The 15,608-nt window shown below is 47.9% G+C and overlaps 1 protein-coding gene, 1 long non-coding RNA gene and 1 other non-coding gene across 11 annotated transcripts in view; all 3 read left to right on the top strand.

Moving 5' to 3' along the window:
- The window catches only part of CRAMP1 (cramped chromatin regulator homolog 1), a 64,705-nt gene that overhangs the window by 859 nt on the left and 48,238 nt on the right, over nt 1-15,608 (top strand). For 7 of the 9 annotated variants that reach the window (XM_036311090.1, XM_036311085.1, XM_036311089.1 and 4 more), the window contains exon 2: nt 1,546-1,889. In XM_036311090.1, the coding sequence (XP_036166983.1) occupies nt 1,547-1,889 (343 nt within the window). In that variant the 5' untranslated portion in view covers nt 1,546. Of the gene's footprint in view, nt 1-1,545; nt 1,890-10,259; nt 12,937-15,608 lie in introns of those variants that run through there. The other 2 variants (XM_036311093.1, XM_036311092.1) reach the window with 2 other exon arrangements.
- On the top strand, nt 1,896-4,441 carry LOC118657100. The gene is made up of 2 exons (XR_004967842.1): nt 1,896-3,890; nt 3,921-4,441. It is a non-coding gene; the product is annotated as an uncharacterized LOC118657100 (long non-coding RNA).
- On the top strand, nt 15,062-15,168 carry LOC118657272. Its single transcript, XR_004967967.1, has one exon. It is a non-coding gene; the product is annotated as a U6 spliceosomal RNA (small nuclear RNA).

Here is a 15,608-nt window from a genome sequence, read left to right as displayed (position 1 = left end):
ACATTATACACCAGGGAAAGGCCCTTCTGGATACGTTCAGATTCCTTAAGTATAAATAGATGGGTTGAGAAATGAATACTGAGAAGCCCTGTACAATGAAATGCTTTAAGTTTGGCTGTTTGTCTTGTGTAGTTCTGTTGGTTGGCAGGGTGTTTTGTGTTGCCTGTTGTTGTTGTTTTTAACCAGCAAGAATTCAAATGATTAATAAGATCAGTTACAACAGATGAAAGCTGTTTAGAGGTCACTCTGTGACAGAAGACATCAGAGCAGTAGTAGGTATTACTGTGATTTTTACTCATTTCCAAACCTTTCTCTGACAGGTCCTTGCCCCTGTTCCTGTATTTTGTTGTTCACCTCGATGCCTTGTTCTTGTTTTCCTTTTAAATGGAGAATGTTCCTGCCCTTAGTTGTGTTCCGTTTGTCGAACACAGTTTGGGCATAGCATCGACACTTGTTGAGGAATCTGATTATCTTTCTTGCTTCATCGCAAGCACACGTTATTTCCCAGCTTATAATGGTTGTAGGGACCAGATTCTCTCCGTGTATTTTTGAGTGTGTCTGTCTTCTGGGTTGCTTTTTTAGAGTCATCGCATTTTATTGTTGTCGACATTTCACACAGCAGTGGGTAAAAACGTTAATGCAAGAATTTCATTAATGGTTGCCAAGAGTTTTAACACCATTGTCTTCTACCCATTCTTGCATTTGGACCTGGACATACCGTGCCATCCCTTTCACGGGTGGCTCCAACGTGTTCCATGCAACAGGCTTCTTTGTTGCAAAAAAAACCCACATTTTAAATTCCTAAATCCCCGCAGCAGCACACATCTCCCACCCTGGGAAGCATGATTCCCAGAAACCCTGAGCTTATTATTCTTTATGTCTGTTTAAAAATAAGCAGGCGGACGGGCCGCCGGGCCACTATGGAGTTCCCTGTGCACACTGGCGAGCCCGCACCTCTCCCCTGCCGGGGTGGATCCCGGCCCCTCGCTCCCGCTCCAGGGCCAACTTCGGGGGCTGGCGTGGGGGGCAGGTGCGCGGGGCCAGGTGCCACGCGCGTTTGGGGGGTCGGGAGGGGTCGGGTGTGGGGGTGGGGAGGCGGGCACCGAGGCCCAGCCGGCCCAGGCAGCCCGGGGAGCGAGGCCGGGGCGCAGGCTTCTCGCCTCGCAGGCCATGAGCCGCGGCTCCGTTGGGTAAGTGGTTCCGGGCCGCGACGCTGGTACCCAGGAACCCGAACCTCGAATCCCGGACGCGGGACCCCGGATCCCTTTTCGACCCCGACGGGCTGGGGCGCCGCGCGGGCAGGGCCGTCTGGGCGCGGCCACCGAGCGGCCGCCCGATGCCCCTGGCGCCCCGGGGTCCTAGGCCACGGGGTCTGGGCCGGGGCTCGGGGTCCGGGACCCGGGGTCCGGGGTGGCCGACTCGGCCGGGCGGCGGCGGGCGGGCCGGGCGAGGACCTGGAACAAACAACGGCGGCCATGTTGAGAGGGAGGCGGGCGGCTAAACTTCGCGGCGGCGCCTCACCGGGGCCCCTCTCCTCTCCCGCAGGATGACAGTGAAGTTGGGAGACGGCGGCGGCGGGGAGGAAGGACTCAAGAGGCTGGGCAAGAGGGCTGCCGAGGAGGAGGCGTTGGAGGGAGAGGGCGCCGGCGGCGGGGACTCGGCGGAGGACAGCGGTGGCACAAAGAGGGACGGCAAGACCCCCCGGGGCGGCGGCCCCCCGGCCCCCGCGAGCGGCCCGCAGGCTCCGTCCCCGCCGCCCGCCTGCCCCCAGGACCAGCACCACTTCCTCCGGTCCAGCGTGAGGCCGCAGAGCAAGCGGCTCAGGAAGGACTCGTCGGGCGCCGGGGGGAGCAGCAGCAGCACCGGCGGCTCGGGGCCTCGCGGAAAAGGTACGGGGACCCCGGCCCCTTCTCGGCGTGGCGTGCCCCGCGCTCACCTTCCTGCCTGCGCTGCATGCCGCTCCTGACCCCGCGCCTGCATTTGTCTCGCAGTTGGGGTTGCACTCGGAGGAGAGGTGCCCCTTTCCCCCTCCCAAGGGGCTGTTTCTCCCCGCGCTTAAGCCATGCTAACAGGCAGTAAGCGTCCTGTCTTTGGGCAGGTCCAACAGATTCTTGAAGGTGGTCCCCCCCCCCCCCCCCCAAAGGATCATTGACGATGGAGGCTATTTCGTGCAGCAGACGGTAGTTTAGAAATGGAGAGAGAAAATCCGCAGCATCTTTGCCAGTTGTCAGATGGTGGAAACACAACAAAGGAACGGGCTTTTGAAACTTATTTGGGGAAAGGTTGGTAAGAAGCCAAAAATATTCCAGGATCTGACTTGGGTACTTGATCCCCTACTTCAAGTATTCTCGGCTCAAAAGTTATTAAGGGCATCAAGACGATGACTTTTACGAGCTTTGAGTTTTGGTGCCATGGAAAGAATCCCCCCCTGGGGTAGGAGGTAGTGAAAACATTTGTGGCCGGATTTAAAAGAACAACAGCCTACAGTGTCTGTCAAGGTATTCTGAGGCGATTGAGAAGATTTCAGCTTTACCTAAAATAAGAAGAAAGCCACGCGTCCTCAGTTTTGTTTCTGATGTGCTGGTTCTCCATGGTTTTCCTCTTTTATCCTTTTCTGGTTCAGCATTCTGCTTTTCCTCAGTTGTACAAGTGAATTGCTCTTAACATCCCTTTTGTTTCAGGCCAGATTTGTAGCACTTTTGTAGGTAGCAAATATAATGTAAATTTCCAGTGAGTTTTGCAAGGAAAAAACTGCCACTTAGCTCCTTGGCGAATGGTCCTTCAAATTTATTAGCTGGTCTTGATAGTTTTAAAAAGGAAATATTTTGGAAGCGAACAGAGAACCCAAATGTGTGTCGTTACACTTGCTTTTTCTATCTCATTCTCAACTGAAATCATGGCCTTACTCATTTTTTGGTAAAGAATTTTGATGTAAGTATTCTTTCTTAAAGATGTAGGTATAAGGTAGTTTAGTACATTTCAGAAACTAAAACTTGCCTCATAGATTTTTTTTGGATGTGATAGTTAGTTGTTGATTGGTTAGGAAAATATTAAGTTGTTCTACTAACTTCATTTGTTTCGTAAAAAATAGTTTTTCATTCCTAGTTACAGGTGTGTCTAAGTTAAGCTCCTTGCGTGCCTTCAAGAGTTTGTGGCTTCAGTCTCCCTGAATCTGGAGTCCAGTCAGAGCTCGCTGCCTGTCACCCTGGCCCTCTGACCTTGGTCTGCTCACTTGACCTCTTCAATCTGCTTTTCCATCAGAGAGGTGTCCTCACCTGTGAAATGAACAGCAGCGAGTCTGGCTGCAGAGATGAGATGAGGTGCTGGTGTGAAAGCTGAAAGCCCCCCCCCCCCAGATAACTACCTTTATGTGAGATGCTAAAACTTGAGTGGTTGGTCATATTTCTCACAGTCGGGTAATTAGGGGAAGTTTGCTATCACTTGCATAGTTGGGTGTGACTTGCAAAAAGGTTTCCTGGATTAGCCTTGAATCAAGTCCTTGGTGCTTCTGTTTTTAGTTCCTGACCCCAGTGTGTGGCTTGGAGCAGCAATCCACTTTTCATTAGTAAAATGGGAATTTGTTAGAATTTGTGCTGCTTGTAACTTACATATTTTCCTACGATAGCAAGCAAATGTTTCTTTAAATAAATAATAAAGCTAAGCTATATATAATGGTGTCTTTTAGGAGAGGAGTAGGAAGTGTATCTCCTTTTCTTCACAGAACTCAGCCAGCATCTGGCCTTTAGCCCCTCTTGACTGTGCTTGAGCTGGGGCTACCGGGATCCTTTGGATCCACTTCACTTCTCCACACCCAGGCCTCAGGACATCCCCTCCTTATGCCTCAGGGCAAGCTCTGCTCCCTGGGCCTCCATTCACAGCCAGAAAAGAAGGTCATGTGACAACATGCTGCTAAAAAGAAGGTCATGTGACAACATGCTGCTAACCTTTGAAAACCATTCTTAGAGTAGCATTTGTCTTACGGAATATGGAAATCTCCACTTGGGGTGGTGAGCATGGATCATTAAGGAAATGAACAGTGTGGAAGGTCCTTGAATTCTGTCCTTGTTAAAATGGTGGTGAGATGCCCTAGGAGCCTGACTCTTGTATATATCAATAAGATTATGGTAAAATTTCACTTAAAGTCACAAAATGTATCAACGATGCTAAGTGAGAACTTCCTGTACTGGCATTTTTCTTGTATTTCTCTTCAGAAAAATATAATTCCTGTTACGCTTAAGAAATAATCACAGTCTAGTCATTGGAGGCCCCTTTGGTTGATTACTTACTGCTCTTGCCGTTTCAGTCGTTGAGAACTTTGCAGTGAGATCGGAGAACACTGGTGAGAGGGAAGTCCTCCTTGTTTTGCTTCTGTCCACACAACTATGTTTTCTTTATAAAAACTCTTGTCAACTTCAATGAAAAATAAATTTTTCTAGTATAATTTTGAATTCTTTTTGAATTGATAAAGAGAAAGTGGCTAAGACTTAGGGCCTATGTGCCAGGCATCTTGCATCTCAGTTAACTTTACTTTTAAGTAGATGCGGAAACTGAAGTTTGTTGTTTAAATAACGTGCTTAACCTAAACAGAAGGTAAGCTGCAGATGAGAAACCAGTGGCTCTGCTTGATGCCAAAACAAATGTTCCTGCAGCCCTACCATGCTGCCCACAGCGACCCGAGAATGCGTTTGAGACTGAAAACCAGAATTCACAGATCCGTGAGAACATGGGCCAGGAGACAGAGGCCCCCGTACCTTTCCCTGTTTGGCAGTTCAACTCTGAATGAACTAGTACATCTCAATTTCTTTGTCTATAAAGGGGATAATACCAGTGCCTGGCTCGGCACAGCAAACACCACAGCCAGGCCTCGCAACAAGGTCCTGCAAGGCCGTGCTTAATGAGCTCCCAGTGCTTCTCTATGGGAAAGGTGCCTGGCTTTGGGACCTGGGCCTTTAGGCTGAGTCTGAGCAGGCCGCCTGGGGAGAGGGAGGCCCTCTGCAGTGATAGCTGGTATAGGTCCCAGGAATTCCCCCAAGCTACTGCCCTGTCAGACAGTTGGGCTGAGGGGGTGCCTGAGGTGGGATAGAGCCCTCTGTTTTCATTGTGTGTGCCCTCTCATCCTTGTCCCCCTCCCTTATCTCCCCAACTTTGGTTCCACTTGTCAGGGGAGCTAGTCACAAGACCTACCGTCTCCACAATTGGGCCATGTCAGCTGACTTTGCTGTGCTTGTGCTTAGGAATCATTACGTCACTGTACAGAATTTACTTATATTTTGCATAATCTGTGAGCTGCCTGCAGCTTCTAGGTGTCTTTAAAAGATGTCTTACCCTAGCCAGTTTGGCTCAGTGGATAGAGCATCAGCCCTTAGACTGAAGAGTCCCGGGTTTGATTCTGGTCCTGGCATGTACCTCGGTTGCAGGCTTGATCCCTGGCCTTAGTTGGGGCACATGCGGAGGCAGCCATTCGATGTGCTTCTCTCACATCGATGTTCCTCTCCATCTCTCTCCCCTTTTACTCTCTCTAAAAATCAATGGAAAAATATTCTTCAGTGAGAATTAACCAAAAAAAAAAAGTTATGAAATATCTCACTCTCATTTGGTCAACCTTGAGAGACAAACCATATGAGAAAGAAGTTTGAACCAGCAGTCAGGAGACTCACCTTCTCCCCGCAGAGCTGCTGCATGGCTGGTCCAGCTCTGCGGCAAAGGAAACATTGCTCAACATGCCCGAACCTTAGGTTCCTTACTTTTAAAATGGGTCTGGTGAGATCGTGGCTTGAAGGTGTGTTCACCTTAACACTCTCTGTGCAGAATGGTTTTGTCCTGTTTGCGTTCTCAGGAGAGTGTTGTGAAAGGTAGATTGCCTGAAATCAAGGTAGTTCTGTATCTGGGGGGCTCTGCTCAGCCTTGACTCTGGGAGAGCACTGGGCAGGGAGTGGTCAGAGTGCATACTCCTCCCTCCAGGTGTGGCACTGCCTGTTGTGCCTGTGCAGCTCCACCTCTTGTCTGCGCTGTCATCACTGTCACTGTCCCCTTATCAAAGCACGGGCCAGGCCCCAGGCAGCTGGGTGGAGTTCGAAGTTCCTGCCCTCCATACTCTGTGCGGAGGAAGACACGTCAGGTGGTCACAAGAGCACTTTGGTCTTCCTGGTTTGAGTCAGTAAATGAGGTTTAATAAAGTCATGTGCAATGACGACTGCATGGAGCCACCACGGCCACCTAAGCAGGAATGTCAAGTTTTGCTGAAAGGTGTCAGACTTTGTTGGGAGAAGAGGAGGAGGAAGAGAAGACATTCTCCTGACTCTTTCTAGCACACAGTGGCACCATCCCCTATGATGGCTGTATACAGTGGAAGACAGTAAATAACCCCAACACATGGCCCTGTGGTGTGACATAGACTCCCTGTGCACAGTAGGTCAGAAGACCTCTGTGTGGTCCAGGCCACTTTAAAGATGGAGCTGTTCAGGACAGAGGAAAATATTCATAAACCAGAGGTTCTTAGTAAATTACTAAGTTCAGGGTAGTAGAGTTTGCATTTGCTTCATGTGAAAGATATGGATAGATAGTATAGGTGAGTAGATGAGGTAGCGTTTGAATATTGGTTTGAAGGCTAAGCTAAATTTTCTTTTGACTTTTGACATCAAGACTAATACCTCATTGACTTTTTTTTTAAATCCTCATCCAAGGAGATATATATATATATATATATATATATATATATATATATATATTTTTTTTTTAACCCCTCTACTGATTTCTAGAGAAATTGGAAGGGAGGGAAAAGGGGAGAGAGAGAAACATTGACATGAGAGAGACACATTGATTGGTCGCCTCCCGCATGTGCCCCTACTGGGATTGGGGAACCTGCAACCGAGGTACATGCTCTTGACTAGGAATCAAACTCTCGACCCTTCGGTCTGTAGGTGGATGCTCTAACCACTGATCCAAACTGGCCAGGGCGCTCATTGACTTTTAATGTCAAAACTAATGTCATTTCTGTGGTGTCTGACTGTTTTTCAAATTATCCTTTGCCAACCAAATATACTTGAGGATTTTTATTTCATGTGGTACAGGTGTGTCTTTTTTATTTTAAAACTTTTAAATTTACTTAGTTAATTTTTAAATAATTCTTTATTGTTGAAAGTATTACCTATGTCCCCTTTTTACCCCCATTGATCCCCTCCAGCCCGCCCTCCACCCCCGCCCCAGGCCCTCACCGCTCCATATATTTATGGTCTCATCTGTGTCCATGGGCCATGCATATATGCATACAAGATCCTTGATTGATTGCCTCCCACCCACCCACCCTCCCCCACCATCCCTCTGAGATTCCACACTCTGTTCCGCACTTCCATGTCTCTGGATCCACTCCATTCATCAGTTTATTTTGTTACTCAGATTCCACATGTGAGTGAGATCATGTGATACTTGTCTTTCTCTGACCGCAGGTATGTCTTTTAGATTCCATGATAATATAAAGATAATAGGAATGCTTTCAGATAGTAGAGTCACAAATGTAAAAATTGCTTTGTCATATATAGACGGTGGTGCTGCATAGAAGCATTTTATCACATCAAGTAACTGCAGTATTCTTGGCACTGAAGAACAGTGTGAGAAATGCCCAAAAAAAAGACATTCCCTGGTGTTAGTAGTTTGGGTGGGCTATCACCATTAGAAATCTTCACATTATTTGAAGAAGAGGGCATATGTTTTAATAAAAACTGGGGCTTCACCTAGCCTGTGTTTCTCAGTGGTTAGAGCCAGCACATGGAAGGTTTGAGGGTTCGCGTCTCAGTCAAGGGTATGTATCTAGGTTGCAGGTTCCAACTGCAGCCCTGGTCAGGGTGCATGCAGGAGGCAGCCGATCAATGTGTCTCTCTCACATCAATGTTTCGCTCCCTCCCCCGCTACCTCCCTCCCTTCTACTCTAAAAATCAATGGGAAAAATGTCCTTGGGTGAGGATTAACAACAATAACAAAAAGTGGGGTTTCAGTTGTGTTTTTCTGAAACATTTGTGGGAGGAGGAGGAGAGTCTTCGAGAGAGGCCAGCGCTGGTCATGGTGTTGAGGATACTGAGCCTTGTGGAGTGCCGAGGATGGCGAGATGATGTGGAGACACCAGGGATGCAGAGGTGACTGGGACATGTCCCGGGACCACCAGGCTCCAGGTCATCTTCAGATCACAGAAAAGGGTGTCACAGAGGCCAGGGACCCTGGACAGGGGCTCTGACCACCTGGCTGGAACATCTGCACTGGCTCTCAGCGACTGCATGGCGAGTGGTTGGAAGGGGTTCTCGAACACCTGCATGTGGGCAGCTTTCTGAAGACAGATGGGGCAGCTTGGAATTCATCTGTTGAGGTGACACTCTTACTGGGGATTGGCTGGCACATTTTCTTTGGTAGAGAGAGTGTCCCTCAGTCACATGTGTGTTCTCTATGCAAACCTGGCCATTCCAGCCTCTGACACGAATGGCACATGTTTTGAGAGGCATCTGTGGGAGATCTTGGCATTTTTGCCTCCTGCCTCACAACCACGGTGTTTTGTGAACTGAGGTCGATGTGTGGGGATGGAGCAGTTGCCCTCTCATACCATGGAGGAAGATGATGGAGGAAGAGGATGAGGAAGCATTCCTGTGCCACAGTGGAAGGCAGGCATGCCTGGAGACACACTTTTATTAGCTGAACTTGAATCATCTTTCTAGCTGAGAATGGCTCAGGGCATTATCGAATACCTTGCGTTTGGTGGGTCTGTCACTTGAGATTTTAATGTTCCTAACTCTTGGAAGGAAGTTCGCCAAAGGCAGAGGAAAGCTCAGGACAATGAGTCATTGTATAATATGACAGATTGTCATTACATCTTGTGTCTTACCTAAATTAAGACACACAGTTTTGTTTTTAGAGGTAAACATCCTCCACAGTCCTGTCTCCTGCCACTTACTTGCTTTTGGCAAGTCATTGCACCTCTTGGCTTTCTTATCTATCACAGATTGAGGCGTGGATGTGGAGGTCAACTTCCCTCCACCCTAAAACCCTCTGATTCCCACAGCTCTGTACGTAATAAAAATACTGAAGCAGTAGTGATGCTGGCAGCAGCCACCACACTGTTGTATGGGCCCAGGTTTGGAACAAGAGACTTGCTTCCTGCTGCTTGGTGACTTCGGAGCTTTTGGGCTTTAGAGTCTCAGTTTCCCCATTTCTGAGATGTGAATAATAACTATAACTATATATATATTTGCCTAAGCAACCGTTCCACCAGTAGCTATGATGCGCACTGACCACCAGGGGACAGACATTCAATTCACAGGCATGGAAACATGGAACAGACAGACTGATGAATCTTGGGGGGGAGGGTGGGAAGAGATTAACCAAAGATCTTGTATGCATACTAGAGGCCCGGTGCACGAGTTTGTGCACGGGTGGGGTCCCTTGGCTTGGCCCATGATTGGGCCGATCGGGGCTGGCCAGCCAGGCGGAGGGACCATAGGAGGTTGGCCAGCCACGGCAGGTTGGCTGTGGGAGCGCACTGACCACCAGGGGGCAGCTCTTGCATTGAGCATCAGCCCCCTGGTGGTCAATGTGCATCATAGCTACCGGCAGGTCTTCTGGTCATCTGGTGGTAATGGTCATTTAGGCACATATATATATATATGTATATATATATGTATATGTATATATATGTATATATATATACATACATATATATGTGTGTGTGTGTGTGTGTGTGTGTGTGTGTATATATATATATATATATATATATATATATATATGAGGTCCTCCGTGCACCAGTGGGTTCCCTCTGCCTGGCCTGCGGGGATTGGGCCAAAACAGACAGTCCGACAGTCCCCTGAGGTGTCCCAGATTGCAAGAGGGCACAGGCCAGGCTGAGGGACCCCACTGGTGCACGAATTCATGCACCCGGCCTCTATTCCTATATAATAAAAGCCTAATATGTTAAGTGTCTGACTGTTCGTTCAACCATTCGACCCATTGCTATGATGCACACTGACCACCAGGGGGCAGATGCTCTGACCGGTAGGTTAGCTTGCTGCTGGGGTCTGGCCAATCGGGACTGGGTGAGATGGGCTGCACACACCCTGGAGTCCTCCTGTGGTCCCTCCCTGGCTGGTTGGCCGCAGTTGGGACTGGGCAAGACTGACCGGACATACCCTGGAGCCCTCCCGCAGTTCCTCCCCAGCCCCGATTGTGCACTGGTGGGGTCCCTCAGCCTGGTCTGTGCCCTCTCACAATCCGGGACCCCTCGGGATGTCGGAGAGCTGGTTTCAGCCTGATCCCCACAGGCCAGGCCAAGGGACCCCACCGGTGCACGAATTTTGTGCATGGAGCCTCTAGTATACTATAAGGACAAAAAGGAGCAGTGTTTGAACGTGCTTTACTGGTGCTGTAGAAATCCATGTTCCCTTGGCTCCAGGCCTCTGGGAAATGAGCAGCTCCACGTGTGCCTCAGCTTCTTCAGCGAGAGATGGGGCTGAATTTCTCCTCTTCAGGCAGTAAGAGGGAGCATGGGTGATGGCCTTCCAGGCCAATGCAGAGGTGTATGATGGGGGAGACACATAGTCTAGCTCAGTGGTCAGCAAACTCATTAGTCAACAGAGCCAAATATCAACAGTACAACGATTGAAATTTCTTTTGAGAGCCAAATTTTTTAAACTTAAACTATATAGGTAGGTACATTGTTATTAACTTAATTAGGGTACTCCTAAGGCTTGGGAAGAGCCACACTCAAGGGGCCAAAGAGCCACATGTGGCTCGCGAGCTGTAGTTTGCCGACCACGGGTCTAGCTTGTCTGAGGGTGTGGTGGACAGGCAGGCAGCCGGGAGAGGCAGACCAAGGCCACATGGCTGCCTCCCTCAAATGCAAGCTCTGGAAGGTGGGTTGTAGCTGGGGTTGGTGGTTTGGGAGGCCAGAGAAGAGGCAGTTAAGATTGTGTTACTTGGTGGCGGCTCAGAGCTGGCCTGGGAAAATGGCAGTGGAAATGCAAAAGAGGAGAAGCCAGGTAGCACCCAGGCAACTGGAGGATTGTGGCACTGAAGTGGGTTGAGGGGGAAGTGTGGGTTCTGTGTTGGAGGCACTAGGGACTAGGGCGGGCAAGGGGCACAGCGGAGGGCCCTGCTCTGTGCTCTGTTGGTTTCTGAGCTCTCATTGAGCACTTGCTCTGTGTGAGGCCTCGTGCCAACCTTGGGCATGGGAAAGTAAGGTACTGTTCTTGCTTTCAAAGAGCTCACTGTTGGGGAATCCTATTCTTGTACCTCACTTCCCTTCAGACTTCTTAGACGCTGCTCATCATGCTGCTCTTGCTATTACTCTTTGTAGCCTCAGACACAGAGCCGCAGAGGGAGGCTTAACTTTGGCCCTCTACGTTTCGCTGGGCTCCTTGCACTCACTCCGATCCCCACGCCCACCCTGTCTTGTTCAAATTGTCTTCCCTTTCCACTTCTTGCCTCTCTACCTCTATCCTCCTCGCTTGTTTCCCTCTCTCCCCCTTCAGTCATCACCATTTTCATCTAAATTTTTCTGCCCTGATGGTAGCCTTTCCTGGTCAGCACTGTCATGTTATACCAGCATCTCTTATCCTGCGTCTGTTCTTCATGCTTGAGCTGGAGTCCTGGACTGAGCCTGAGGTGAAGCGATGACGCATGCCTCTCATCTGAAATGTTGGGAATGGCCCAGATGCCACGCTGCTCTTTCTACCTGGAAGCTTGGTGATGCTCTTTTACTTTGACATTATAAGGTCTAGAGTGACGTGCACCAAGTGTTGAAAAGGGTTACCTGGGGGTGATGTGCTTTCTTTTTTGAACGTTCGCATTGGCCTGCTGAGGATGTCGTTTGGAACTATCAGGAGGAAGGGCTGAACATCTCTGCCCAGCAAGAGTGGCTGCTGCTCTGCAGCCTGTGTGCTGCCTCGTGTATCTTGGCAGAGCTGCTCTGACTGTTGTATCTTCTTTCATAGCCATGGTTTTGGTTTATCCTGCACTCTACCCCTGAGGTCCCTTCCAGCTCGGAAATGCTTCCAGTCCGTTTTCCTTCACCATCCATCCTCCTTGTCTTGGGCCACCAGTGCTGTGATCTGGTGAAATCTCAAAGACGCTAGCAAGATGGCTGCATTAGAGAATTTCTTAAATGCACGTCTGTTACTTTCAAGTACATCGAATGTCATTGTGGGCGGCAAAAGTAAACCAGAGCTATGACTGTAGGGCTGGTTAGCAAGTTGCTGTTGTTTTGGAAAGCGTTTAGTGAGTGTTCAATTAGAAGTGAAAAATGGCTCGAGAGTCTTTGTTGTGGGTGGTGCTGAGGTGGATAGGCAGCCCTTTCTGAAATGACTAAATGAGGAATTGCGGGCTTCAAGTCAACCAGAACTTCTTATATTTAAGAGTGTTTTGTGTTGTTGTTTTTTTAAATATATTTTATTGATTTGAGAGAAGAAGGGAGAGAGGTAGAAACATCAGTGATGAGAAAGTCATTGAGTGGCTTCCTCCTGCATGCCCCCCACTGGGGATTGAGCCCACATCCCGGCCATGTGCCCTGACTGGAATTGAACTGTGACTTTCTGGTTCATAGGTTGATGCTCAACCACTGAGCCACGCCGGCTGGGCTAAGAGTGGTTTTTTAAATGGCATCTGTAACGTGGTCTTCAGTTCCCAGCAAAAGCATCTCAGACCTACTAGAAATGGGATGAAACTAATTATCCCTGGAAATGTGCTCAGAAGTTGCCATACCTGTTCAAAACATCATGTGAAGTGCCAGGTCCAGTATTTTTTTAAGTATACAGGTTAATGCCTTCACTATATTCACAGCCTTATGCAGTAATCACCGCTATATCATTCCAGAACATTTGGTCACTTGAAAAAGGAACCCGTGGGCAGTCAGTCACACTCCATTTCTCCCAGCCTTTGGCGACCACTATTCTACCTCCCGTGTTTGTAAGTCTTGCCTGTCCTCACCTTGCCCTTTGAGAAGCCTCCCAAACCCCTGCCGTCCTCCCCAGGCCTGGGTATGTAGGGGCAACACCTACCCAGTGTTCTGGCTCCAGTGCGGATACTGGCCCTCCCCAGAGTGCACAAGCCAACACCACTGTGCTAAAGGCTCAGACATAACACAGGGAATTGAACAGACTCATGTGAAACTAAAATACCTGCTGTAAGAACAGGCAGCTTGCTCTGTGGGGCTCTCAAGCTCACCATCCTAACTTGAACCCGCTCCCAGGTCCTTTATTTAGTCCATGTTTCAGGTTTGCTGTGATGAGGAATGGACAAAGTCAAATTGTGTATCCAGTGCTTCCTTAGCCTTCTCTGTAGCACAGAGATTATGTGGGTTACCTTTTTGTTCCAGGTGCATGTGGGATGGGAAGGGGCAGCTGGAAAGCAGGCTGGGGTATAGCATGCTTAACTTGATTATCTTTTGTTTTACAACAGTGTATTTAGGACTGACTGGCACTTTCTGGGATGGTAGAAATGTTCTGTGCTGTCCAGTGCAGTAGCCACTAGCAACATGTGGACATTGATGACTAGAGACATGTGGCTAGTGTGACTGAGGGACTAAGTTTTTGTTTTATTTAATTTTAATTAATCTTTAAATCTAAATATACTCGTGTGGTTACTGGCTTGTCAAATTGGACACAATAGCTGTGATAAACCAGTGATTTCTGGTCTATAGTCAATGTTACCGTAGGACAGCGATTTTCAACTGGTGTGCCGCAAGAATTCTTAAAACATGCAATACCTGCCCTAGCTTGTGCTCAGTGGTTAGAGCATGAGCATTGGCCCTAGGGTTGAAGGGTCATGGGTTTGACTATGGTCAAGGTCACGTACCTTGATTGCAGGCTCGATCCCCGGGCCTAGTTGGGACTCGTGAGAGGCAACCAATCAATGTGTCTCTCTCATATCCATGTTTCTTTCTGTGTCTCCCCCTCCCTTCCATTCTCCTTAAAAATCAATAGGAAAAATATCCTCCAGTGAGGATTAACAAAAAAGAAAACAAAACATGCAATTCCTATTTAGTTAGTGACAACAGCCAACACAATAGCTGTGCTGTATGAACGAATCAAAATTATACCTATTTTTTTTTTGTCAGATCAGCACAAAGATATATTTTTTGGTGTGCCGCAGAATTTTAGTAATTAGTTTATGTGTGTCATGAGATGGAAAAGGTTGAAAATCCCTGCCTAGCAAGTCAGCACATCCATCACTAAACTGGCACACCTTTCCATACAAAATCTCAAACAAGCATGTATGAAAATACATTCCTCTTCCTGAAAGCTGTCTGATGGGACTGACTGCTTTGGGGCATTCCCTATTTTGCCATCACATTTATGGTGCACATATTGAAGAGTGTGACAGTGGAGAGTGACTCTGCTTCCCTCTGTTCCCCAGGCAGCCCCTGCACCAGTGTCCTGTGTTTTTTCCAAGGATAGTCTTTGAAAGCTTGCATCAACAGGCTTTACATTTTTCATTACTTTTATTTCTGATGATTTTTTTGTATATGTGTGTGTGAAACTGCTTGCCTTTCATTCATCCTTTGGGGTTGACCCCTGTCTAGGGAGTGAGAGAAATATGGCGCCAGTCTGCACGTAGCTGCCCAGGGACGGCCCACCGATTGACCAAGAAGTGAATCTCAGTGGAAAAGCTCTTGATTATCTCATTTAAAAAAACATCTTGACAATAATCTGCATTTGTTTGGCTTCTGCTTTTTAAAGCACTTTCATTTTTATGGTTTTACTCTCGTTCAGAGTTTGAAGGTTTCTCCCATTTGGTAGTCCTGCAGTTCTATAGAAAGAAAATGCTGGTTATCACAGGGATACTCTGGGAAGTCCTCCTCCCTCTGAGAGGAAGGAACTAGAAGGGTGGGAGCATTTGGTTAGGCCATAAAAATTTTTTATCTGTGACCTTTAACTCTCATTTATTGCCTCCATTGTCCTGAGTACAGAGTTCTGGGTTTACTGCACAGCATGGAAGCCCTGTGTTGTACTTGATGGCACTTTCCCCTTCAGCATGGTTCTTGAGGTCTCATCTTGAGATTAGTAACTGATGCTTTAAGAGCGTTTGTGAAGTGCTCGCTTCGGCAACACATATACTAAAATTGGAACGATACAGAGAAGATTAGCATGGCCCCTGCGCAAGGATGACATGCAAATTCGTGAAGCGTTCCATATTTTTTTTAGATATATTTTGTTTCTGTCATTAAACCCCCCCCCCCCGCCCCCCCAAAAAAAGCGTTTGTGAATTTGTAGTCACTCTCTCAACACCAGATTTTGCTGGTGGTAATTGACAAGAAAAGAGTTTTAAGACTTCATTTGGTGGTCAAATTATCTTTAATTGAAATATATTTTTTTTTGTAATTCTTAACTAGCTGGGCATTCCACTGCACCACTGTTGATATCATCTATGATGTCATGAGGGTGGTGGCCATCAACACTGGGCAGTCCCCAAGATCTCTTTAATGGTCCCAGAGAGTTCTCTAGCTAAAGGCCAGTGCTGCATCTGTCGGGCAGTGTTGACAACCTCATCAGAAGTGACATTTTCACTGCGCTTAATGTTTGGGGTTTTTTTTTCTTCTTTCTGTCTCTTGACGGTTCTTTGAGGGCTTTGATAATCAG

The sequence above is a fragment of the Myotis myotis genome, unplaced genomic scaffold (genome assembly GCF_014108235.1).
Source record: "Myotis myotis isolate mMyoMyo1 unplaced genomic scaffold, mMyoMyo1.p scaffold_m19_p_5, whole genome shotgun sequence".
Lineage (NCBI taxonomy): Eukaryota > Metazoa > Chordata > Mammalia > Chiroptera > Vespertilionidae > Myotis > Myotis myotis.
Note: the sequence above shows the minus strand (reverse complement) of the source record. Positions and strands in the feature narration are given on the sequence as shown.